The following is a 25,279-nucleotide window of genomic DNA, read 5'->3' as shown; positions in this document are numbered from 1 at the left end:
GCAGCACTTCCTCTGTAAATGTTTTAACACAATGTAAAATTCTCTTAATATATTTTGGCTTTATAATTTTATCTCTGTGTTTGTACTCTGAATCTACATAAATCATTAATAACTTAGCCCAGTGGTAGTCAACCTGGTCCCTACCACCCACTAGTGGGCGTTCCCGCTTTCATGGTGGGCCATAGTGGAGCAACCAAAGTATAAATATAAAGATAGATTTAACTATAGTAAGTTGTTTTATAAAGATTTATTCTGCCAAACTTAGTGAAAATTCAACACAAAGTACTTGGTAAGTTTAACTTGCTATAACTCTGCTTTATAAATTTTATAAAGTAAAGGTACTTCCCTACTTTATAAATCACCATTACTGTGGAACCGGTGGGCAGTTAGAAAATTTTACTACTGACAGAGATACAAAAGTGGGTGGTAGGTATAAAAAGGTTGACCACCCCTGACTTAGCTTTTGTGATATTTTTTATTTTCTTTAAAAAATAACTTTTGTGTTTTTCGTTCCCTAATTATAACGATCTCAGCCTCTGTGGTTGTGACACCCCCAGGACACTGCCCTAAAGACCCGCACCCCCAGGGGTGGTCGGCAGAGGGGCGGGGTGTGCAGAGGATTGTGGATGCCTGGCTCCCGTGGGTAACGGCGCCTGCCCCGCCCGCATCCCTGCAGGTGATCCGCAGGCACACGCTGGAGGAGAAGCTGCTGTGCCTGGTGCGGCACCGGGCGGGCCACCACTGCCAGAACGCCGTGATCGTCATCCTCATCCTGGCCTGGGAGGGCATCCCCCGCAGCCTCGGAGACACCCTCTACCAGGAGCTCACTGACACCCTCCGGAAGTACGGGAACCCCACCAGCCGGAGATGTGGCCTCAACGATGAGTACGTGGGCAGGGTCTGGGCAGCAGGTGCAGGGGGCTGGGGCTCCCCTGGGGATGGCTCTGTTTGTCCTGCAGAGTTAGGCCTGGGGTGGAAGGAATGCTTACCCATGGATCCACACCAGGGTTCTTGTCCTGGCTGGGGAGGGCCCTTGATGTGGCTCAGCTTTGCTGTGTTGCCCCCATCGACTCTGAGGGTCTAAGAATGGTAACAAAAGTGAAAAGGTTGTGTAAGTACCCCACTAATACAGAGTATCAATGTATGCACAAAACTTAGCCTTATAGGGGTTTTTCCTCCATTTTTTACATTAAGGTACTTCTACTTACAGTAAAATTCATCCTCCGAGAGACATATTTGAGAAGTTTTGATGAATGTTTACAGTCATGTAGCCACAACCATCATAATCAAGATATAGAACAGTTCTATCATTCGAAAGAATTTCCTCGTGCCCTTCCCCCATTCCAGCAACTACCAACCTTTTTTCAGTCCCTATAGGTTTGCCTTTTCAAGAATGTTATACACATGGGCTGATACAAAGGGTAGCCCTTTGAATCTGAGCACAGTGCTTCCAAACCTCATCTGTGACTGTGTATCAGTAGCCTGTTTCTTTTCACCGCTGGGTAGTACTCTACCATCTGGATGTACCACAGTTTGTTCATAACCTGAGTTAAAGAGCATTTGGGTTGTTTCTGGGTTTCATTAAGGGTTGAATTGTAATGTCTGTATTTGTATAAAGGCCTGTCAGTACCTGGGTCTGCAGGAAGCAGGCATGTTCAAACCTTGTGGTTCATGTCATTCCCCTGGCTGTGTGCCCTGCGTTAGAGCTAGTCTAGATATTAGAGTTAAGGCAAAATATAAATCTTACTTTTTTGTTTTTGCGAGTGACAGGAAGGGGGAGAGAAGGAGAAGCATCAACTCATAATTGCGGCACTTTAGTCGTTCATCAATTGCTTCTCATATGTGCCTTGACTGGGGGTCTCCCACCAAGCCAGTGACCCCTCTGTCAAGCCAGCAACCCCATGGTCAAGCTGGCGAGCCTGTGCTCAATCTGGTGACCCCACACTCAAGCTAGTGAGCCTGTCCTCAAGTGGGCAACCTAGGAGTTTCAAACCTGGGACCTCAGTGTCTCAGGTTGACGCTCTGTCCACTGTGCCACCGCCGGTCAGGCAGACCTTACTGGTTTTTTGCCTGGATCCTTTCCACCTATATCAAACAACCCATGTGCTTCTCCCAACAGACTTGGGCCTCCAGACTCAGGACTGGGAATGTGATAGGCTGCAGAGAAGTGGCTTTTTACCCATGATATTGGGGAAAGAAGTCGAGGATGGGGAAGGATGTGGCCCCAATCACTGGGAATCTACTGGATACCAGGCCTCAGCAGGGCCTCCCCCTGAGGGAGGAGGAAGATTCTAGAACAAAACAAACAAAAAATGTAACTTTGCCTAACATGAGATGTATGTTGCAGCCGGACCTGCGCTTGCCAAGGCAAAGACCCCAACACCTGTGGTGCCTCCTTCTCCTTTGGCTGTTCCTGGAGCATGTATTTCAACGGCTGCAAATATGCTCGGAGCAAGACACCTCGCAAGTTCCGCCTGGCAGGGGACAACCCCAAAGAGGTGAGGAGCTCACAGGGAGCAGCGAAGCCCTCCCACTAGCCCTGTTGCACCTGGTGTCTCAAATTGTCCAGGTGGGAGGTGCGGTTAACACACCACACTCAGATGTACAGAAAATGGAACTTGCTTTGTTTTTGGTTGTTGTTGATTTTTTTGTTTGTTTGTTTTTTGTGACAGAGAGAGGGACAGACAGACAGGAAGGGAGAGAGATGAGAAGCATCAGTTCTTCCTTGTGGCTCCTTAGTCTCCTTAGTTGTTCATTGATTGCTTTCTCATGTATGCCTTGACTGGGGGCCACAGCAGAGCAAGTAATCCCTTGCTCAAACCAGCGACCTTGGGCTCAAGCCGGTGAGCCTGTGCTCAAGCCAGCAACATTGGGGTTTTGAACCTGGGTCTTCTGCGTCACAGTTCAATGCTCTATCCCCTGTGCCACTGCCTGGTCAGACTGCTTTGTTTTTGTTTTGTTTTTAACTGATCTGATCTTGTTGCACCATAAGGTTATGTGAGGAATGCATGGAGAGATTCAATGAGTGAGAAATTAGGCTCCCCACTTAGAAGTGCTTCAGACTCTTCCAGTTTAAAACAGTCTCTTTAAAGTAAATATTCAAATTTCTCATCGGGGCCCTGGCCGGTTGGCTCAGCGGTAGAGCATCGGCCTGGCCTGCGGAAGAAGTCTCAGGTTCGATTCCCAGCCAGGGCACACAGGAGAGGCGCCCATCTGCTTCTCCACCCCTCCCCCTCTCCTTCCTCTATGTCTCTCTCTTCCCCTCCCGCAGCCGAGGCTCCATTGGAGCAAAGGATGGCCTGGGCGCTGGGGATGGCTCTATGGCCTCTGCCCCAGGCGCTAGAGTGGCTCTGGTCGCGGCAGAGCAACCCCCCCCCCCAGGGGCAGAGCATCGCCCCCTGGTGGGCAGAGCATCGCCCCCTGGTGGGCGTGCCGGGTGGATCCCAGTCGGGCACATGCGGGAGTCTGTCTGACTGCCTCCCCGTTTCCAGCTTCAGAAAAATACCAAAAAAAAAATTTCTCATCGGAATTTGACCCTTTTAAAGGGTAATTTCTCCCCTCCATTCTTTCCAAGACCTCTGTCTGGGTCTGGAAGTTGTAGCAGGAAGAGGGCTTCGGGGCCAGTGCCAGACTCCAGTATCCCTCATCCTGTGTGGTAGCTGGGTGGACCTCTGTGTAGGGGTCCAGTTTTCTCCTTACTAGGGGCCTAGCCCGCTCCTTGGGCACTGGGCTGCCATCCACGTGGTACAGCCTCTAGGTCTGAGGCCTCCTCTCTGCGGTCTCCTCATTGGAGGCCAGGCCTCCTTCCCAACCCAGTGACAACAGAACAAGGGTCTCCTCTGCCAGCCGTGCTCAGGCTGTGGGAACCAGGAGCACCACATCAGGCCACCTCCCTCTCTGCCACTTCCCCTCTGCTGCCCATGTGACGAAGACCACCAGAGAGGTGGTCTCCAGTCAGAGTTCCAAATGCAAAGAAGGCACAGGCCTGTATGGGCTCTCTGTCACTGTCCCTCCAGCCTCTGTGCTGCCCTGCCCCCCTTCCCCCGCTCCTGCCTGAGCTCCTACAAGGTGGCATTCTGGGTCCCTTTGCTGGGTTCCAGGCAACATCTTGACTTCAGCCACTATGTCTCAAATCTCTCCTAACTGCTGGAACCAGAGGGGCCTTCCCCCTTTTCTGTGGGCGGGAACTCCCCTGGGGACACATTTGTTTTATACCACAAATAAATTTTTATGCTCAGAGTTCCAGCTTTGCTTTTCAGAAGTGAAAGGAAGCATTTCAAATTTAGAACCTTTTTTTCCTTAAAGCCTGGCTATTCGACTATTGCGTAAGCTAGTCTGATAGTCTAATTTGACACAGGACTTTTATTTAGAATAGCGTCTGCTCTCCCCAGAAGCAGCAAGTGCAGTTGCTTCAATGAGCCACTGAGAACTAGGAGTTACCCAGAATGCTAGTGCATTTGATTTATTTTTTCACAAATACTCCCTTGTTCCATCAGCTCCCATTTCCTGTGCACATACTAAGTGCTGGGTATTCTGCCCAGCACCTCGCAGGTGTCTCAGTTAATTTCACGAAGCCCTGATGGACCTAGGCATGTTACTCCTGACTTTCCAGGTGAGGTACGTGACTTGCCTAAGGCCATATGGCAGTAATGCTGAAGTCAGGGTTTAAGCCCAGGTGCGTGTCTCCGCAGAGCTTTGAGCCTCATCTCGTGCTGTGCTGGCTTCGGGCCTCCAGTGCCGGCAGCAGCACTTGGCTGACACCCCTGGGAGGTGCAGTCATGGATGGCAGCCACTGATCTTGCGCTTCCATTTCTAAGTCTGTGCCTAAGTCAGAGTCTTGGCTCTTTTCTTCTTCCCTTTTTCTCCTGCTTTCTTCTCTGGAAACTCCATGCCTCGTAGGAGCTTCCGCAGTCCTGCTCGCTGTGCTCTGGACACCTGAAACTTCCCACCAAATGTAGCTGAGGGGCTGCTGCTTCGTCAGGGCAGCGTTGTCCATGAGGTTTTCTGTGAGGGTGGGAATGTTCTCTGCTGTCCAGTGCCGAGAGCCGTGTGTGCCTGTTGGGCATTTGAAACGTGGCCAGTGCAGTGGATGGACTGAATTGTTTTTTGTTGTTGTTGTTTTTTTACAGAGACAAAGAGTCAGAGAGGGACAGACAGACAGGAAGGGAGAGAGATGAGAAGCATCAATTCTTCATTGCGGCACCTTCGTTGTTCATTGATTGCTTTCTCATATATTGCGGGGTGGGGGTGGGGGCGCTACAGTAGAGCGAGTGACCCCTTGCTCAAGCCAGTGATCTTGGGCTTCAAGCCAGTGACCTTTGGGCTCAAACCAGCAACCATGGGGTCATGTCTATGACCCCTTGCTCAAGCCAGTGACCCCACACTCAAGCTGGTGAACCTGTGCTCAAGCTGGCGACCTTGGGGTTTTGAACCTGGGTCCTGCATGTCCTAGTCCCAAGGTCTATCACTGTGCCACTGCCTGGTCAGGCCTGAATTTTAAGTTTACTTAATTTAAATTAAAGCTAACTTATATTTCCATAGCCACATGTGGCTAGTGCCTAACACACACGATGGTGTGGCTGTAGGGGATGAAGCTTTGAACTCTGTACCTGGCTCCGGACAGGCTCTGGGCCCGGCTGGCTAGCGGTTCCTAGCACAGACCTTGACCACCCCTCTCAGCCATTATTTACATGTCTATAACATGGGGAGAAGGATCCACAGTCACTGCTCATGCTTCTACATGCTACCATACTACCCTCTAACCCAGGGTGTGGAGCCCTCGACAGCAAGAACCACTTCTATGCGGTCGAGCAGCCCTGGGTGAGAAGAGCAGTGGCCTAGCGGTCAGGACGACTGGCAGTGGCTTTTCCTGGTGTACTCCAGCGTCTCCAACTTTAGAACAGACATGCCACCATACCCCTCAGAAGGAACGCTCAAATGCCTGGTGGCACCTTGTTCCTGTCCTGCCAGAGGAAGCCCAGTGGTGGCTCTGGAGCGATGGCCAGTTTCCAGTGTGCAGAGCTGGCCAGGCGGGCTCTCCGGATGTGTGACTGCTCTTCTCTCCACAGGAAGAAGTGCTGCGGAAGAGTTTCCAGGACCTGGCCACCGAAGTCGCTCCACTGTACAAGCGGCTGGCCCCCCAGGCCTACCAGAACCAGGTACTGAGCCCTGGGCCCTCGTCCTCCCACTTGTCGTCCACATCTCTGCCCAGGCTCCCTGAAGTAGGGCGATGCGGGTGGGCTCCTCGGCGCTTGCAGGAGAGGCCCAGCCAGAGGTGGAGCAGCGGCGTCCTCCTCTGATAGACCCCCTTTCCACACCACACTGACTGTAACCCAGACCATCTCTCTTCCGTCCCTCTTCTTACTCCCCCTCCTCCACCCCTGGATTCTCCCCGTCATCACCTCTAATCTAAGGTGTGCAGCACTCAAAAAGAACCATTTCTATGTGTTCTGAGTGGCACTTTATGTGCCCCCCACACACAAGAGACAAGGGGGACTTGAGAAAACCCAGGAAGAGGAAATTCCTACAGGGGCCTCAGCCAGAAAACCTCCACCGTGCAGCCCAAGGGCAAGGCGGCCGTGATCCCTAACTCCCTCCCCCGAGACCTGGCCCACACAGGTACATGATCAGGGCCACTCACCTCAGGTCACATGAGCAGCTCTCCTTGGTCATCCACACAGGTGACCAATGAGGAAATAGCGATCGACTGCCGCCTGGGGCTGAAGGAAGGGCGGCCCTTCTCGGGGGTCACGGCCTGCATGGACTTCTGTGCCCACGCCCACAAGGACCAGCACAACCTCTACAATGGCTGCACAGTGGTAAGGAAGCCCGCATCTTGTCACAGCCCCAGCTCCGGGACCATCCTGGGAGGGGCCGACTAGGCTGTGCAGATGGGTAGGCTCGAGAGGGCAGGGAGGGGGCCTAGAGACAGATTCTCAGACTCTGGGGCTGCCCTGCAGACCACCTGCTCCTGCCCACCTTTTTTTTTTTTTCTTCATTTTATAGAGACAGAGAGTCAGAAGGATAGACAAGGACAGACAGACAGGAACGGAGAGAGATGAGAAGCATCAATCATTAGTTTTTCGTTGCAACACCTTAGTGGTTCATTGATTGCTTTCTCATATGTGCCTTGACCGTGTGGCTACAGCAGACCGAGTAACCCCTTGCTCGAGCCAGCAACTTTGGGTCCAAGCTGGTGAGCTTTTGCTCAAACCAGATGAGCCCGCGCTCAAGCTGGTGACCTCGGGGTCTCGAACCTGGGTCTTCTGCATCCCAGTCCGACGCTCTATCCACTGCGCCACCACCTAGTCAGGCTCCTGCCCACCTTTCTGAGAAAACCCCCACCAGATCGTGGACAGGACTTGCCTTTTCTGTGAGTAGGTAGATGCTACTGAATGCAGCCCCTTGGGTACCTGGAGCCTCCGTAATCTAAAGTGCGGTTACAGATCTCTGGGGACACTTGGACTGAAACCCAAACACCCTCTCGATTCATGCATTGAGCAGACGTTTACTGTTCCTGGGTGTGGCTCTAGATGCCAGGGAATAAACTTCACACAAACCTTCCCCAGTCTGTGATACACTGTCTGGTGACAATGAAGGCTGTGAGGAAGAGATGACAGTGGGTATGGGATGGAGTGATAGGGGATGTTTTAGAGGCAGAGAGGCCTCTCCGAGGGAGGACACCCGAGCTGGCATGAGAAGGGAGTGAGAGTGAGGAGCTGACGCCTGGGGTGGAGTGCTCCAGGCAGAAGGGCCAGCACAGCGGCTCGGGCGGGACAAGGGGAGAAGGGTGGGCAGGGTCCAGGGCACAGGGAGCGTGGAGACCCGGCAGGGCTGTGGGCCGTGCTCTAAGTATGATGGGAAGTCCCTGCAGGCTCTTCAGCTGGGATTGGTAAAACACATTCTCTTGCTCTCGCAGTTGGAGAAGAAAGTATGTGGGATGGGGGGAGGGGGAAAGAACCGGAGAAAGGCCAGGTAGGAAGTTAGGATAGTTGTCTAGGCCAGAGGTCACAGGGCTTGGGCAGGAGTGAGAGTGGGGAAAGGGGGTAGTTGGGGAAATGTGGATGATTGTGAAGATGTGGCATTTGCTGGTGGACTAGATTAGGGTGAGAGGGAGGAGACTGGAGGACCATGCTCAGGTTTCTAGCTTGAGCCACCTGAGTGAGTGGTGCTGTTATTTACTGAGATAAAGAATAATGGGCGAACATCAGTTTTGGGGTGAAAAATCAAGAGTTCTGTTTTGAGATACCTGCTAGATGTCTGGATGGAGTGTGGAACAGGCAACGGAGAGGAAGAATGTGGAGGAAGGAACTTGGGGCTGGAGAGCATGTAGTTCCTGGTTAGAGCGTGAGGCTGGCTGCAGTCAACAGGAGAGGGAGTCAGAGAGGAGATCTGGGCTTGAGTGGAGCATCCTGGAAGGGATGCGGCCAGCTTTCTCCTGTGTTCCAGCGAGGCCCTGGGCAGACAGCGCTCCTGAGGGGCTGAGGAGGAGCCAGGAGCAGCACGTTCGTTGGAAAGGAGCCTCCTGAGTCTGCTGTAGCTATGTCCCCCTGGAGAGTGGGGACCCAGCTGTAGGGTTTCTGTTCTCCACCTTGTCTTCATCTCTGTCCAAGGCTGAGAAACAAGATAGGGCAGGCCCCTGTCTGCACTCATGGTGAGGGTGTCTAGCTGGCACAGAGAGAAAGGGGGCCCTCCAAGCTAGGAGAGGGCAGGGAAGGAGGACGGGCACCAGGAGAAAGGAGCATGGGGAGTTATTTGGATCTCAGAGCTTCTAGAGTTTGGAGTGAAAGAAAAGTAAACTTTCCAAAATGAACAGTATATTTTGCTAATTAAACAACTATTTATTGTAAAAATATTTAAATAGTATAAGAAACAGAAAGTATAAATAAAGTAAAAGTTGCCTGGAATCCTATAGAGACAACCAATGTAAGCATTGTTGTGACCATTCATTCAGATGCGTGTGTGTGTGTGTGTGTGTGTATGTGCATGTACAGCCAGTGGTGGGAGTCAAATAATTTAACAACCAGTTCTCTTCCCTAATGACCATTTTAAGTATAAAAAAAAGATATACCGCCCTGGCCGGTTGGCTCAGTGGTAGAGCATTGGCCTGGCGTGCAGGAGTCCCGGGTTCGATTCCTGGCCAAGGCACACAGGAGAAGCGCCCATCTGCTTCTCCACCCCTCCCCCTCTCCTTCCTCTCTGTCTCTCTCTTTCCCTCCCACAGCCAAGGCTCAATTGGAGCAAAGCTGGCCTGGGCACTGGGGGTGGCTCCATGGCCTCTGCCTCGGGCACTGGAATGGCTCTGGTTGCAACTGAGCAACGGCCCAGATGGGCGGAGCATCGCCCCCTGGTGGGCATGCCAGGTGGATCCCAGTCGGGCGCATGCAGGAGTCGGACTGCCTCCCCGTTTCCAACTTCAGAAAAATACAAAAAAAAAAAAAAAAAGATATACCAAAAGGTAGTTTATTATTTTATGCATTTAATACTTAAATTTAAGACCAATAAAAGAAGTACACAAAACTAGATTATAAGAAAGTTTTAAAATATTAATTAAAAAATATTAAATAATACCTGACAAAAAAAACAATAAAACTTAAGATATTTCCAATGACAGCTTGTTCACCCCCTGGTGGTTTGGCACTTTTTCTCATTACATTATATGTTTGTTTACTGAACAAACGCAAGGGAATTAAAATGTAGGATTGCATCAAAGGTATAATGAGTTTTTTGAAATGAATAAAGAAATATCACAAGCATAGTTCTGTCAATTATTTTTCACCTATGGATGGAATGAACATTCCTGGGGGTGCTTAGAATACACTGCTGCGCAGATTAACTTTAAAAAAGTAAGGAATGTAAATTTGTGATTTCCACATTGGGCGGCTGCCCAGGCGCCCACCTTAGAGAGAGCCCTGATTACAGGTGCCATTTTAACAACCGGTTCACCGAACTCAACAAAAAATTAGATACTGGTTCTGCCGAACTGGTGAGAAACAGCTGAATGCCACCACTGTGAACAGCTATATCAATTTCACACAGATGGGATCACATTATATGTACTTGCTGCTCCATGACCTGCTTTTCTTAACTCGGATACGTGGTGGCCAGCTTTCTGTCAGTGGCTGTGGGTTTACTTCAGCGTGTTCAAGGCAGTGTTTTTCAGCCTCCGGTCCAAGGACAGCTGCTGGGCCACCAGAAATTTTGTGCCAATCTGTAAAAGAGTTAACCACCCTGATTGATTATAAGGTCTATATATCAATGATTATAGACTCTATAGTCCAACAATTGAAAAACACTGTTCCCTATCAATGGACAATAAGTGCTTTCAGACTTCCCCTCTGTAAATCACAGCAAGAAGCCATCCTCACACAGCCATGCAGTGGTGTGTCATCTCCTTGAGGTCCCAGGGCAAGAACAGTTACAGGCTTAGCGTGCTTATTCTCTGGCTTACTTGCCAATGAAGGGTTTTCTCATCTTTCTAGTCTTTGCCTACCTGAGTGGCAAACATATGACATCATTTTAATTTGTATTTCTTTTATCACTAGAAAGGTTGAACATCCTTTCCTATTTTTCTTGCCCATTTTAATTCATCTTTGTGACTATCCTATTTATGTCATTATTTTTAACTGGTTTTTTATTAACTGGTATATATTGGCTGTATCTGTTGACATTTGTAAGGCACCTCCATATATCAAGGAGAGAAACACAGTTTCTGTCATATCTCAGCTTTGTCTTTTTCCTTTGCTTTCTTTATATCCTTGGGTTTTAGCAAATGGTAGGAAGCAGGTCATTCTAGCCCGGGAAGTGTGCAAGGGTCTGGTTAGAGCAGAGTAAGTCTGAAGACATCAACTCTGGAAAGAAACATTCTCAGTATAGAATGTGATGCCAAAGGAGAAAGTGTTAAACAGTGGTAGTCAACCTGGTTCCTACCGCCCACTAGTGGGCGTTCCAGCTTTCATGGTGGGCGGTAGGAGAGCAACCAAAGTATAAATAAAAGGATAGATTTAACCATAGTAAGTTGTTTTATAAAGATTTATTCTGCCAAACTTAGTGAAAATTCGACATAAAGTACTTGGTAAGTAATTATTATTATGTGCTTTAACTTGCTGTAACTCTGCTTTATAAATTTTGTAAAGTAAAGTTACTTCCCTACTTTATAAATCACCATTACTGTGGAACCAGTGGGTGGTTAGAAAATTTTACTACTAACAGAGATACAAAAGTGGGCAGTAGGTATAAAAAGGTTGACTACCCCTGGTGTAGATGATAGGATGAATACAGTTGATTTCATAGAATTGTTTAAGAATAAAACACCATAATCAAAATTGAAAGGTCAGTACACACTGGAAAACAATATTGGTAACAAATGACAAAGGGAATGATACGAAGTTTATACTGCTCACAAAAATTAGGGAATATTTCAAAATGAACATGTGGCAATAAAATATCCCCTAGTTTTTGTGAGCAGTGTATATAAATAATTAAAAAATGAATAATCTATAAAAATAGGCAAAAGGCATAAAACAAACAAAGAAAAGAGTTGTGTTAAAATGTACCTAGGAGCCCTGGCTGGTTGGCTCAGTGGTAGAGCATCGACCCAGTGTGGGGATGTCCCAGATTCAATTCCCGGTCAGGGCACACAGGAGAAGCGACCATGTGCTTCTCCACCCCTCCCCCTCTCGCTTCTCTCTGTCTCTTTCTTCCTCTCCTGCAGCCATGGTTCCATTGGAGTAAGTTGGCCCTGGGCAGTGAGGATTATTCCATGGCCTCTGCCTCAGGCTCTAGGAAGAGCTCAGTTGTTCACTGGGCAATGGACTTTCTCCCATGGATCCCAATCAGGGTGCATGCTGGAGTCTGCCTCTGCCTCCCCTCCTCTCACTGAATTAAATAAATAAATAAATAAATATACCCAGAATTTGTCTTTTTTTTTTTTTTTTTTTTCTGAAGCTGGAAACGGGGAGAGACAGACGGACTCCCGCATGCGCTCGACCGGGATCCACCCAGCACGCCCACCAGGGGGCGACGTTCTGCCCCTCCGGGGCATCGCTCTGTCGCGACCAGAGCCACTCTAGCGCCTGGGGCAGAGGCCAAGGAGCCATCCCCAGCGCCCGGGCCATCTTTGCTCCAATGGAGCCTCTGCTGCCGGAGGGGAAGAGAGAGACAGAGAGGAAGGAGAGGGGGAGGGGTGGAGAAGCAGATGGGCGCTTCTCCTGTGTGCCCTGGCCGGAAATCGAACCCGGGACTTCTGCACGTCAGGCCGATGCTCTACCCCTGAGCCAACCGGCCAGGGCCCCCAGGATTTGTCTTAATCAGGTGTAATAAGAGATGAAGACATAAATGATTGTCTTGAAGAAGTTTATATTCACAGAGCCCTAGAAATAGGAGGCACAGCAAGCCACAGGGCCCCATGGGGAAGCACCAGGGTCAGTGAAGAGGCAGAAGGAGTGAGGGGGAGAGCATGGTTCAGGGCCTTTAATGAGAGATTTTGTGGGAAGGAATGGGTAGGGCAGGGTAGGAAAACTGAGTAAGTTTAGGATTGGATAGTTTGAATAACTTCCGTGGGCTGTGGCCCTGGGTGATTTAGGACAGGGGGAATATTGGTATGTGAGACTTTGATAAGGGGGTTGGTTGGGGGTTTGAGCACTGAATTGGTTAGTTTATATATCCAATGTGTACTCACAGGGGATCATTGCGTCTGTCTGTAGGAACTAGCTAGCCCTGGGAGGGGCAGTCCCTCTGAGATCAAGGCCCCAAAAGCAGGTCATCAAGATTACAGGAAAATAAGAAAAGATAGTCAACACAAGAGTAGAGTAGAACTCCTGCTGTCCCTGTCATGGGCCCAAGCAGCTTGGGCAGCTGGAGAGGTGGCGGCCAGGCAGCTCAGGTCTGAGAAGGCTCTCTGGTTAAGCAGGAACCTACCTGTGGAACCTACCTAAAGACCCACCTGTGGAAAATGGAGAAACTAAAAATGAGGGGGAGGCCAGCCTCCAATGACAGCAGGAAAAAGAGAAGTCTAACATCCTATCTATGTGTCGTATCAGTGGTCTCCCTCCCTTCTTGTACAGTCCAAAGGAATGTTTTTATAAACTCTTTCATAAATGCAAGTTTTTTAGTAGCTCTAAAACATTTTTGAAAAAGAAGTTCTAGCCTGACCAGACAGTGGCGCAGTGGATAGAGCGTCAGCCTGGGACACAGAGAACCCAGATTTGAAACCCGAGTTTGCCAGCTTGAGCGCGGGGTCACTGGCTTGAGCATGGGATCATAGACATGACCCCATAGTCACTGGCTTGAGCAAGGGGTCACTCACTCTGTTGTAGCCTCCCCCCCAGGCAAGGCACATATGAGAAAGCAATCAATGAACAACTGAGGAGCCACAATGAAGAACTGATGCTTCTCGTCTCCCTTCCTGTCAGTCTGTCCCTATCTGTCCCTCTCTCTGTCTCTGTCTCTTCCAAAAAAAAAAAAAAAGATTCTAGAAACATTTTTGAAAAAGAGAGAAGTCTACCTTGTCCCTTTTCATTTTTTAAGAGGTGAAATCATTTGCTGGTTTATTTTTTGGTACAACCAGAAAATAGCAGGATATTGAATATGGGATGCTTTACTGTCTTGGGTGTCAATTTAACACTCCGTAGATGGGGTGGTTGTTATATCCTGTAATACAAAGCATACTAAATGGCAATTTGGAATCAGTTATGCTTTTAACATGTCTGGAGCACTTTATTTTTATTTATTTATCTATTTTTATTAAGTGAGAGGAGGGGAGGCAGAGAGATAGACTCCTACATGTGCCCCCAACCAGGATCCACCTCGCAAGCCCGCTACTGGAATGCTCTGCCCATCTAGGGATGTTGCAGCAACCAAGCCACTTTTAGTGCCTGAGGCAGAGGCTCCACAGAGCCATCCTCAGCACCCAGTGGAGCCATGGGGTCGTGTTTATGATCCCACACTCAAGCCAGCAACCCCACGCTCAAGCTAGTGAGCCTGCGCTCAAGCCTGATGAAACTTTGGGGTTTCAAACCTGGTCCTCACTGTCCTAGACCAACACTGTCTACTGTGCCACCACCTGGTCAGGCTGTTCCACTTATTTATGCATTTAGTAGTTGATTCTTATATGTGTCCTGACTGGGGATCAAACCCACAACCTTGGCATAGTGGGACAATGCTCTAACTAACTGAACTACCCAAACAGGGCTTAAGAAGAATACTTCATGCAGAGAAGTATACTATATTTTAAAAACTGAAGTTATTACAGAACTGTATACATTATATCCTATTTCATTGACAGAAAGTGAGTGTGTGCATGCATATATGACCAGCGTGCTTACAACAATTATTTCTGGGTAGTGGATTATAGAGATAATTTTTATTTCCTTTTTGCTGGCCTAAGTTTTCTGCAATCAGCACATGTAGTTTTTAATAAAAAAGGAAAAGTATTTCAAGAACAAAAGGAGGCTGAAGTGTTCAGAGCAAAGAGGATAATGGTGGGTGGTCTGAGACTCCTAGATTTAACCCAAGGACAATAATGCTGGTCTGGAGGGCGGAGCACATGTCCTAGTCCTCATCTGGCCCGCTGCCAACCATGTGTCCCTCATCCCCTCTCAGCCTTATTAAGGTCACATGAGACAGTGTGAATAGACATGCTTTGAAAGCTGTAGAGCAGACTAAATGTTGGTGATGCTGTTACTCTATGAACCAAGACAGATGTGCTTTTTAGAGACCCTAAGAGGTAACAGGGAGGGAGCATTAGGACAGAGTGGATGGTTGGTGTTAAGGCTGTGTGGGTTAGGGGTGTCACCAACGGGGACACTCGGTCCCTCCTTCCAGTGCTGGGCTTCCGCAACTCTGTGCCCCTCCCTCTCTCTGCTGGGGCAGGTCTGCACCCTGACCAAGGAAGACAATCGCTGCGTGGGCAGGATTCCCGAGGATGAGCAGTTGCATGTGCTACCCCTGTACAAGATGGCCACCACGGATGAGTTTGGCAGTGAGGAAAACCAGAATGCCAAGGTGGGCAGCGGGGCCATCCAGGTGCTCACTGCCTTCCCACGTGAGGTCCGGCGTCTGCCAGAACCGGCCAAGTCTTGCCGCCAGCGGCAGCTGGAAGCCAGGAAGGCAGCAGCTGAGAAGAAGAAGATTCAGAAAGAGAAACTGAGCACCCCAGAGAAGATCAAGCAGGAGGCCCTGGAGCTGGTCGGCGTTCCCACCGACCCAGGTGTGTGGGGAGCAGGCGCACACCGGGTGGCATTGGTGCTGTTGGGTGGTGGACCTGGATGGCTCCCTCACTGCCCTCTTCCTGCCTCGGGGTAGAACTCCAGACAGAAAAGTTCTAGGGCCCCTCTCAGCCACCTGGGCCATCCCATTATATAATCTCAGTTTTGTCAGGGTGATGTCCACCGCAGCTCAGGTCCCCACACCCGGTAGGAGACGCCTGGGGGGCAAGTGCAAGGAGGCGCTGGTCTCCCTCCGGCTGGCCCGCTGCTCTCCGAGCGTCTGGAGGGCATCGGGGCTTCAGGACGTGGGCAGCAGATTGGGCCGACTCCCCCTTTGCCTGGTCCTTGTCCCCGAGGCGGCCGCACAAGGGGTGGTGTTCTGATGAGGACTTGTGCAGTTCCCTGGGGCGGGAGGAACAGCAGTGACACAGGGGCTGTGGGCTCTGTGAGCAGCTCCTCCGGGGCTTCCGTGGGTCTGGCGGGCCACGCTGAGCGGCACCAGAGTCAGTCCAGCCCCGCCTGTCTTGCCTGACCTGCAGAGGAAACCTCTGGGAGCGGGACGGGGAGGGTGCCACCCCCAGCCCTCCTGGCTGGGGCCTTGGCTGGCTGCGGTTCTACCTTGCCTCCTGTTCTCCCCAGGCCTGTCTCTGAAGGGGGGACTGTCCCAGCAGAGCCTGAAGCCCTCACTCAAGGTGGAGCCGCAGAACCACTTCAGCTCCTTCAAGTACGGCAGCAACACGGTGGTGGAGAGCTACTCGGTGCTGGGCAACTGCCGGCCCTCCGACCCGTACAGCATGAACAGCGTGTACTCCTATCACTCCTACTATGCACAGCCCAGCCTGTCCTCCGTCAACGGCTTCCACTCCAAGTACGCTCTTCCATCCTTCAGCTACTACGGCTTTCCATCCAGCAGCCCTGTCTTCCCCTCTCAGTTCCTGGGGGCTGGCACCTGGGGGCACAGTGGCAGCAGTTGCAGCTTTGAAAAGAAGCCAGACCTCCACACTCTGCACAACAGCCTGAGCCCGGCCTACGGTGGTGCTGAGTTTGCCGAGCTGCCTGGCCAGGCTGTTCCCACAGACACCCACCATCCCACTCCTCACCACCAGCAGCCTGCTTATCCAGGCCCCAAGGAGTACCTGCTTCCCAAGGCCCCCCAGATCCACCCAGTATCCAGGGATCCTTCTCCCTTCGCACAGAGCTCCAACTGCTACAACAGATCCATCAAGCAAGAGCCAATAGACCCACTGGTCCAGGCTGAATCTATACCCAGAGACCCGGGTAAGATGGGCAAAATACCTTTGCCCGAGGCATCTCAGAATGGGGGACCCAATCATCTGTGGGGACAGTACTCAGGAGGCCCAAGCATGTCCCCCAAGAGGACTAACAGTGTAAGTGGCAGCTGGAGTGTGTTTGCTCCAGGGGAAAGCCCTGCCATTGTCCCTGAGAAGCTCAGTTCTTTTGGGGCTAGCTGCCTGGCTCCTTCCCACTTCCCAGATGGCCAGTGGGGGCTGTTCCCTGGTGAGGGGCAGCAGCCAGCCCCCCAGCCTGGAGGACGGCTGCGAGGCAAACCGTGGAGCCCCTGCAAGTTTGGGAACACCACCTCGACCTTGGCTGGGCCCAGCCTGACTGAGAAGCCATGGGGGGTGGGGACAGGGGATTTCAACTCTTCCCTGAAAGGCGGACCTGGCTTCCAAGACAAGTTGTGGAGCCCCCTGAAAGGGGAGGAGGGACGGATTCCAGCCCCGGGGGCAAGCCAATTGGACAAAGCCTGGCAGTCCTTCGGCATGTCCCTGGGCTCCAGTGAGAAGCTGTTTGGGGCCCTGAAGTCTGAGGAGAAGCTGTGGGATCCCTTCAGCCTGGAGGAGGGGACAGCTGAGGAGCCCCCCAACAAGGGGGTGGTGAAGGAGGAGAAGGGCAGTGTGGAGGAGGAAGAGGAGGAGCTGTGGTCCGACAGTGAACACAACTTCCTGGACGAGAACATCGGTGGTGTGGCTGTGGCCCCCGCACACGGCTCCATCCTCATCGAGTGTGCCCGGCGGGAGCTGCACGCCACCACACCCCTCAAGAAACCCAACCGCTGCCACCCCACCCGCATCTCGCTGGTCTTCTACCAGCACAAGAACCTCAACCAGCCCAACCACGGGCTAGCCCTCTGGGAGGCCAAGATGAAGCAGCTGGCGGAGAGGGCGCGGGCGCGGCAGGAGGAGGCCGCCCGGCTGGGCCTGGGCCAGCAGGAGGCCAAGCTCTACGGGAAGAAGCGCAAGTGGGGGGGTGCCGTGGTCGCCGAGCCTCAGCAGAAGGAGAAGGGGGTCGTCCCCACCCGGCAGGCGCTGGCTGTACCCACAGACTCGGCGGTCACCGTGTCCTCCTACGCCTACACGAAGGTCACTGGTCCCTACAGCCGCTGGATCTAGGTGCCAGGGTGCCAGCGTACCTCAGCGTCGGGCCCGGCCCGAGCTGCCTCTGTGGTGCTTTTGCCCTCACACCTGGGGGCGGGTTGGGGGTGCAGAAGTCTTTTTATCTATATATACATATATAGATACGCATATATATGTATTTATGGTCCAAACCTCAGAACTGACCCGCCCGTCCCTCCCCCACCCCCACTTCCCCAGCACTTTGAAGAAGAAGCTACGGCTGTCGGGTGATTTTTTCGTGATCTTAATATTTATATCTCCACATTGGCTTTTCCCCCCCTTATTAGGGGGGGCTTTTATTTTCTCTTGTTTTTAAAACTCTATCCTTGTATATCACAATAATGGAAAGAAAGTTTATAGTGTCCTTTCACAAAGGAGTAGTTTTAAATTCCATTTAAAATGTGTATTTATTGGATTTTTTAAAGCGACAATAGTAATGGTAAAGGATGGTCAGGAAAGGCCAGAAGTGCTCATTCCTGCCCAGTCTTGCTGGGCCCAGCGAACCTGGCTCTCTCGGGAGCTGACAAGGTTCTCTCAGCCATCTGCCCCTCATGAGCCAAGTGCAGATTGTAGCTACCCAGTCCCTCCCTTCAGACAGATACGCCTTCCCTTTGGGGGGGGGAGCCCTCAGGATGGCTTCTCATCCTCTCCCATAGGATGAGAAAATCTGTAGAGAAACATCTGGGTCCCCTTTCTAGGCATTAGCTTGGAGTTGGGGAGAAGGGGGCAGGTGCACCCCAGGCCAGGCACCTAAGAGGCTGATGTAGATTTCCCCAGAAACCAGGTTGGAAGTAGACAGCTTTCAAGGTTGCTAGTCTCCACACTGAATCCTCTCTGTCCGTTATTTATCAAGTCACATGATGTCATGGTTCCCTAGGCAGCACCTCATGATGGAGCTGGAGTTGAGAGGCTCTTAGGAGCCTGTTCCACCAAGCCAACAAGCCAGTGAATAATACTGGGTTGAAAGAATTTGTCTTATTGGCAGTTTTTTAAAAATGCCCCGAAGTCCATGCTGATACTGAAAAAGGGCTACTGTATCTTTAAAAATAAGAAGTTGAACCCAAGCTGTGAAAAGCCAGCATTGCCCCGTGTGCAGCGCTGTGCAGAGCCTGGTGCTGTAGTGTTGTGCTGGGACATCCTTGACTTGGGCGTGTCCCGTCCTGCGGGAGCCCAGCACACCAGTGTAATAGCAGTAACGCATCTCTCCTTACCCCTGGATTTTCACATTGGATAATGGTGCATGCCTCACACCCGAGCCCACCCCCTCCATGCTATCTTGGGGAGTGGGCCTACACTTAACAATTTTAAAATGCAAGAGTCAAACGTTTTCAGCTGGTAGCTATGATTTTCCTCCCTAATTGGTGCCATTTCTCTATTCAGTCATTTTCTCCTTTCCTTCCTCCCCTCTCCACCCACCTTAACACACTCGTGCGAAAATTCTGGTGCATTTGTTCAGTTCTTTGAAATGAGAATGTGGTGCTTAATTTTCACAACATTGTTGAGAGAGGTTGGGCCTGACAGGTGGAAGCAACATTCATGGACAGCAAGTCACACTTCTTGTGTTTGTTTTTCCTGTGGTTATTAGCAGCAATCATGTCGATGTGGATGTGTGATGAATGGGAGGCTTCATCAGGACACACAGAGCATATGGCCGCATGGTGAATAACAACCAAGCCCTGAGATAAACGTCAGATATTTATTGAGCAGTTTTATTCAGATGTGGGTCTTCACAAAACGAGTTTTAACAATCAGATGACGATGCTGAAGGCGCGTTCCTGAGCTTCCAGGTGCCTTGTGTAAGAGCTGAGAGCCCCGCTGGGTGTGGACTGGAGCTGTTCCCAGAAGCCCCAGTGAGGGTCGCTGTGAGACGTCCTGAGCATTTATGTGGTCTGGTTTTAACTGTAAATAGTGAAAGATTTTTTTAAGCACTTTTGCCTAGATTTAAACAGCAACTTGAAGAAAAAAAAAATGTTTTAACATGTAATTGTGGGAGAAATTGTAAATAGTAGCTGAATATTTAACGTGCTTTGTCTATCCTTCACTTTTACCATATTCTGTAAAGTTGCATTTATTTTACAGGACAAAAAATGAAATATTATTGCTTTTGAAATAAATACCCAAGAGCTTATCAGGATTTAGAATTATTCAGAACTCAGATTTATAGGAAAACCTCTGACCTTCAGTCTGACAAGCTAAAGGAAGCAGAGTCTTTAATGAGCATGCTAATTCTCTAGTTTTGAGGAAAAGTTGGGTCCTTTAAATGCTATTTTGCTTATTGCATCAGTACTTTTATGCAGGTCTCATTTGACTCTGTGCTTAGGTAGATACGGGGGTGCCTTGAAAACTTCATTTTAAATGATCTTAAGCAAGAAATACAATATTTTACGAAACATTTGGAGAATGTGACCGTCTGTATGACCCGGGGAAGCCCCAGGTTGGCTGTTGGTTTGGAAGGTCCCGAGTGTAACCCAGGTGATTGGTACTTGGCATGTGTGAATCTTCCTGATGTATGTTAAGTATACTCTTTCCCTTGTCACCCTTTGGTAGCAAAGCCATTAGATGAAAAGAGAATTCAGTTACAAGCTCAAAGCATGTGATGTCTGTCCTCCTCCCGCCCCCAGCTCAAACAGCCCTTGGTGCATAAATTTCTACATTAGCAAACAGACTGCTGAGAGGCAAGTCAAGAGGCAGTCTCCATTGGATGTCCCATCTCCGCAGAATGGTGTTGCAGAGATTAGGTGGTGCTGTTGCCATGCTCAAGCCCATGCTGATTTGTACACACTACATGTATAACCTACCTCAACTCTCAGTCATTAAAATTAGCATGCTTTAGACTTATATTTGAAAAGTAACTATGCACAGCTCTTTATCCCCCCTTGCTGCTGAAGGTTTCTTAAAGAAAAAAAATCAAATTTTTTATTTTTTACTGGCGCTATCATTTTTTAAGTCCTAAAGATAATGAACAGACATTTTTATCATGAGAAGAAAAATAAAGCCATTGCAACTAAAGAACCTGATAGCATGACCAAGTTTTCAGAGTAACATTACAGCGACAGAAAATGATGGCGTCTCCTAGTCATCTCCCCAGTGCGCCCTGTCCACAGCCACCATCCACACACGGCCTGACAGTTCTTCCTCTCATTCTGCTTTGCTTTTCCCTGCCTGGTGTGTGCGAGGGGAGCGCTTGCAAAGTTCTGTGCTAAGAGATTTTTAAAACACAAGTTGCTTCGCGGCAGGTTCTCACAAAATAACTGGTGCTAGCTCAAGAAACCATCATCTAACCATCGGAAGTCTTGACTAATGGTGTTTGTGGGTTGTGAGGTGTTTTATTTTTGTTGTTTGGTTTGGGTTTTTGTGTGTTGTTTTGCTGGCAGGGCCTCAGTTTCCCTCACACTAGCTCCGTGGGCACTGCTTTGCCTTCTCAGAAAGATGACAGTGGTGTGCACAGAAGGAGCCCGTACCCTGCCCCCACTGGTTCTTCCACCAGCCTCTCCTGGGTACCGTAGTGTGCAGTGTGCGGAGCAAGGCAATTGTAAAGCGCTAGCGCAGCGGTTCTCAACCTGTGGGCCGCGACCCCGCCGGGGTCGAACGACCAAAACACAGAGGTCGCCTAAAGCCATCGGAAAATACATATTTATTATATAATACATTTTTAAATAAAATATGTATTTCCCGATGGCTTTAGGCGACCTCTGTGTTTTGGTCGTTCGACCCCTGCCGGGGTCGCGGCCCACAGGTTGAGAACCGCTGCGCTAGAGCAAGGAGAGGAGCAGCAGAGCTTCATTGTTTTGTACTTAGTGGCAGTAGGTGTGTGAGGATGGCTGACGATGAGTAGCTGGTAACCTGATTCCACTGAGAAAAATCCAGCCAGACTGTGACACTTGGCCACCACCAGATCTCAAACCAGGCAAAGCTGGTGGGGAATGAAAACGACATCCCTGACGTGCCTCAACCCATCTCTCCTTTCGTTACTGCAGTGTGTTTTATGGACTAGGAAGCATTTTTATGAATTGAAGTCGTCTAAATAACATGGTGCTATGGTGTTTTAATGTGACTGTCCCTGATCCTGTCCTGCTGAGGTGCTATCAAGGTTCTGAAAACCACAACCAACCAAATACAAGGTGGGCTCCAGTCTCTCTTGGCTTTTTTTCCCCCTCCCTATTTTGGTGCTGTCTCCTTAGACCTCTGTTTACCGTGCTATCACCTGCTCTGAGCAGTATTTCTGTTTTATTTTGTCGTTCTTCCCTTGGTGGCCAAACATAGAAAGGCAAGTTGCAAGGGCAGCTAGCTCCCTGACTGCGAACAGGAGCGGTCCTGCCTGTGTGGCTGGTGCTCGCGTTTCACACCTGTCTTCTCAGGCCTGATGAGAAAGGAAGGGCTTATTTTATTTTAGGAAGGGGAGTCAGATTCTAACATGGCAGGCATTTTCATAACCAAGGACACACATTCTCCTGCAGCCCAAGGTGCCAAGTAGACCTCTCTGAGAGTCCCAAAGGTGCTCTGCATGCCAAGGGGGCCCAGAGGGTCTTCTTCCTCACCTGGCACTGGCCATGGTGGGCAGGGGCTCTGTCCTTGGCTCCTCGCAGCCTCTGCCCCAGTGTTGCCTCTGCCACTCATTGCTAACCCCTCACATTCAGACTAAAGGAAGGAGCTATCTTTGCTCACTCAATGCCACCGAGGCTACTTTTTAGTTGGTGCTATTCTAAATTTCTTCTTGGGTCCACAAAGGTTGATGTTTTAAAAACTCAACAGAAAGCTCCATTTCGTGTCATCCACTGTCACAGTAATTTTTTTTAAATACCTCAAAAAAATGGGACAACATGACAACTTTGGTAAAAGTAGGTTCCATGAGGGTCTGATACCTGCAACTGGTCCATTTGATGATGTACTTGACCTTGCAGAATCTGGGGTCATTTTTATTTTTCATTCTTCAGCAGTCAAAATGGCAGACCGCCTAAAGGAAGGAGCATGGTTGACTTTATTTCCTTTTCTCCTTAAGTTTTGCTTTTCAGGAAAATGTGAATTTCCTAAGCCCATCTCATCAAGCTTTTTTTTCCAGTCCTGGTTGCTGTCATTTGAAATGACTCCCTCAAAACCTGGTTTTAATTAGCCAGCTGCATCTACGGTAGTACCCGGCCAGTGTCAACATGCCCTGGACCAAAATGAACACCTTTTGAGGTGCATCCCCCCCAGCGCCGGTTATACAGCCCCACACCCACACCTGCCGTTGTTTTCCACGTTTTTGGGGTTCCCAGCCCTTCCTCCTGCAGAGCTGCTGGCAAGAGCAAAGCGATGATAGCCTTCTCCCCTGAGCAGAGACTGCAGCACAGAAATGCAAGCTCTAATGTTGCTTTTTGCCTAAGCATCAGTGAGCGATTTGGCTGACTCCCTTGTTTGCTTCTATTCTGATATCAGGGATGCTTTTCGTAGTGGTATTATTTGCTCTCCTAATTTTGACTACCCGTCATTCAGGGATAACTTGTCACTATTCACATGGGGATTTAAAAGAAAAATACTATTTGGCTCATTTGAACATCCAAATTTTCTTGGTTCTAATACAGTACTTTTTTTTTCTTCTTCTTTTGAGGCAGAAAAAGGAGGAGAAAAACGAGTGATGTTTCTTTTTCATGTACTCCCAATTTAAAAAGAAACAAGGGCAGGTCATATTGTGGCATATAAACACATTAGGTTTAATCAAGAACCTCTGTAGCTTTTTGACGTGTTTTATTTCTTCTCTCTCTGAATTCCTGTTTGGTTACGTGGCTTCCAGTGGAGGTGAACTTAACAACCATACTTGAATATTCCGTCTTGACTTTGTAACTATGGCTACTTGAAATGAAGTTTATCTGGGGTTGATGGATGAATGGTAGATGTTTGCAATGTCTCAAGGCAATAGGATGTGTATTATTAAACTGTAGATATTCTTAGTACAGTAAATTTATGCTGATAATTTTATTTTGTATAATTTTTACTTTTTTGTTAATATTTTTCCTCCCACTTTATTGGTTTGCCTCCTGAGCTACCCCTCCTTACCCACTTCCTTCTCCCTCAGTGTTTCGGTAAATTTAATTTAGGGTGCCTAGAAATTGCAAGTATGTATCCTTTTTTTGATTTGTATTTTATTATAATTTACACAAACAACTGGGTTTGTGAATTGTATTACTCCTGGTATCTTTAAAATATTGTGGGTGTTTTAATAAATTTTATATTTATTTTTTGCACTCAAATTCAGTGTGCGTCCTTCTTTTTCCTCCCTTGGAGCAGGCCCAGACTGGGGTATTTAAGGTTCACGCTAATTCCACTCTCACGCTGCACACTGTAGAGGCACAAAAGAAGCTCTCCATAACAGCAGTGACTGAGCAGGCCCTTGTCCTCTTCTGCCACCTGCAAGAAGTCATGTTCAAAGGCAGTCAGCTATTAAAGCTGGTTATGAAGGAGGAGGCGGAGAGAGTGTGTTTCTCATGTGTTTCCCCTTTTGCTTTCTTTCCCTTTTATCTTTGTTCCCTTTTTTTCAATTTGGAGATGAAGGTGCCCCCTCTTTTCCCAATTAAAGTTGTTCTCTTCTGATGTTATGTTTGCTAAAGAAGCACTAATCCGGCCCTGGCCGGTTGGCTCAGTGGTAGAGCGTCGGCCTGGCGTGCGGGGGACCCAGGTTCGATTCCCAGCCAAGGCACATAGGAGAAGTGCCCATTTGCTTCTCCACCCCCTCTTCCTCTCTGTCTCTCTCTTCCCCTCCCGCAGCCAAGGCTCCATTGGAACAAAGATGGCCCGGGCGCTGGGGATGGCTCCTTGGCCTCTGCCCCAGGTGCTAGAGTGGCTCTGGTCGCGGCAGAGCGACGCCCCGGAGGGGCAGAGCATCGCCCCCTGGTGGGCAGAGCGTCGACCCCTGGTGGGCGTGCCGGGTGGATCCCGGTCGGGCGCATGCGGGAGTCTGTCTCTCCCCGTTTCCAGCTTCAGAAAAATACAAAAAAAAAAAAAAAAAAAAAAAAAAAGAAGCACTAATCCTGTTCCAGTCCGATGGCCTGAGCCCCACGTCTAGTAGGGAGGGCCCAGTATGGGGCCTCGTGTCTGCTATCCTTGGGGTAAGGATCTTCCCCATAAGGTCCCATGTTCGGGCTACTTCCCTTAATTCAGATCGCAGGTTGTGGTGGCTGATCTTGCAAAGGGAACTAGAAATCAAGGAAAGCAAAAGGGAGGACGCTGGGGAAGGGAAACCGTCCGTTCCTGCTTGAAACATCTGAAAGTGACTCGGCATTTTGGAGACAAGCAGCCCAGCCAGCCATCAAGACCTCAGCGTTTTTTCTAGTTGATGTCAGCATCCTGTTAGGTCGCTAATGGGAGAGCGCCTCCCTGAGGGCATCAGAGTGAAACCCCGCGGTCCTAAGGAGGTGCCCGCCACACAGAGGGCTGGGAGGCGTTCATCTCCTGTTGCCCTGGCAGTGGAACCCCTGGAAGGGCCTGGGCATGCCTGGCTGCCCGGCACCCTCAGACACGTTTGTATGTTTTACAAAAGTGGGGTCACACTGTGTTTGGCCAACTTCTTTCCACGTGACATCTTTGAGTTGGGAAAGCCCACGGCCGGTCTTCCCCAGCCCTGTTGTGTTGGCCCGTTTCTAGGGCCTGCGGTGAAGGCCAGGAGACACTCCTGGGTAACTC

The 25,279-nt window shown here is 49.7% G+C and overlaps 1 protein-coding gene across 5 annotated transcripts in view; it reads left to right on the top strand.

Annotated features, from left to right (window-relative positions):
• The window catches only part of TET3 (tet methylcytosine dioxygenase 3), a 116,609-nt gene extending 92,759 nt beyond the window's left edge, over nt 1-23,850 (top strand). For all 5 annotated transcript variants that reach the window (XM_066377961.1, XM_066377962.1, XM_066377964.1 and 2 more), the window contains 7 exons: nt 677-885; nt 2,348-2,498; nt 6,069-6,158; nt 6,681-6,818; nt 14,872-15,208; nt 15,846-21,174; nt 21,382-23,850. In XM_066377961.1, the coding sequence (XP_066234058.1) occupies nt 677-885; nt 2,348-2,498; nt 6,069-6,158; nt 6,681-6,818; nt 14,872-15,208; nt 15,846-17,620 (2,700 nt within the window). In that variant the 3' untranslated portion in view covers nt 17,621-21,174; nt 21,382-23,850. The remainder of the gene's footprint in view (nt 1-676; nt 886-2,347; nt 2,499-6,068; nt 6,159-6,680; nt 6,819-14,871; nt 15,209-15,845; nt 21,175-21,381) is intronic.
• The last annotated feature ends 1,429 nt before the right edge of the window (nt 23,851-25,279 follow it).

Source organism: Saccopteryx leptura, chromosome 3 (genome assembly GCF_036850995.1).
Source record: "Saccopteryx leptura isolate mSacLep1 chromosome 3, mSacLep1_pri_phased_curated, whole genome shotgun sequence".
Taxonomy (NCBI): Eukaryota; Metazoa; Chordata; class Mammalia; order Chiroptera; family Emballonuridae; genus Saccopteryx; species Saccopteryx leptura.
This window is presented reverse-complemented; position numbering and strand designations above follow the sequence as displayed.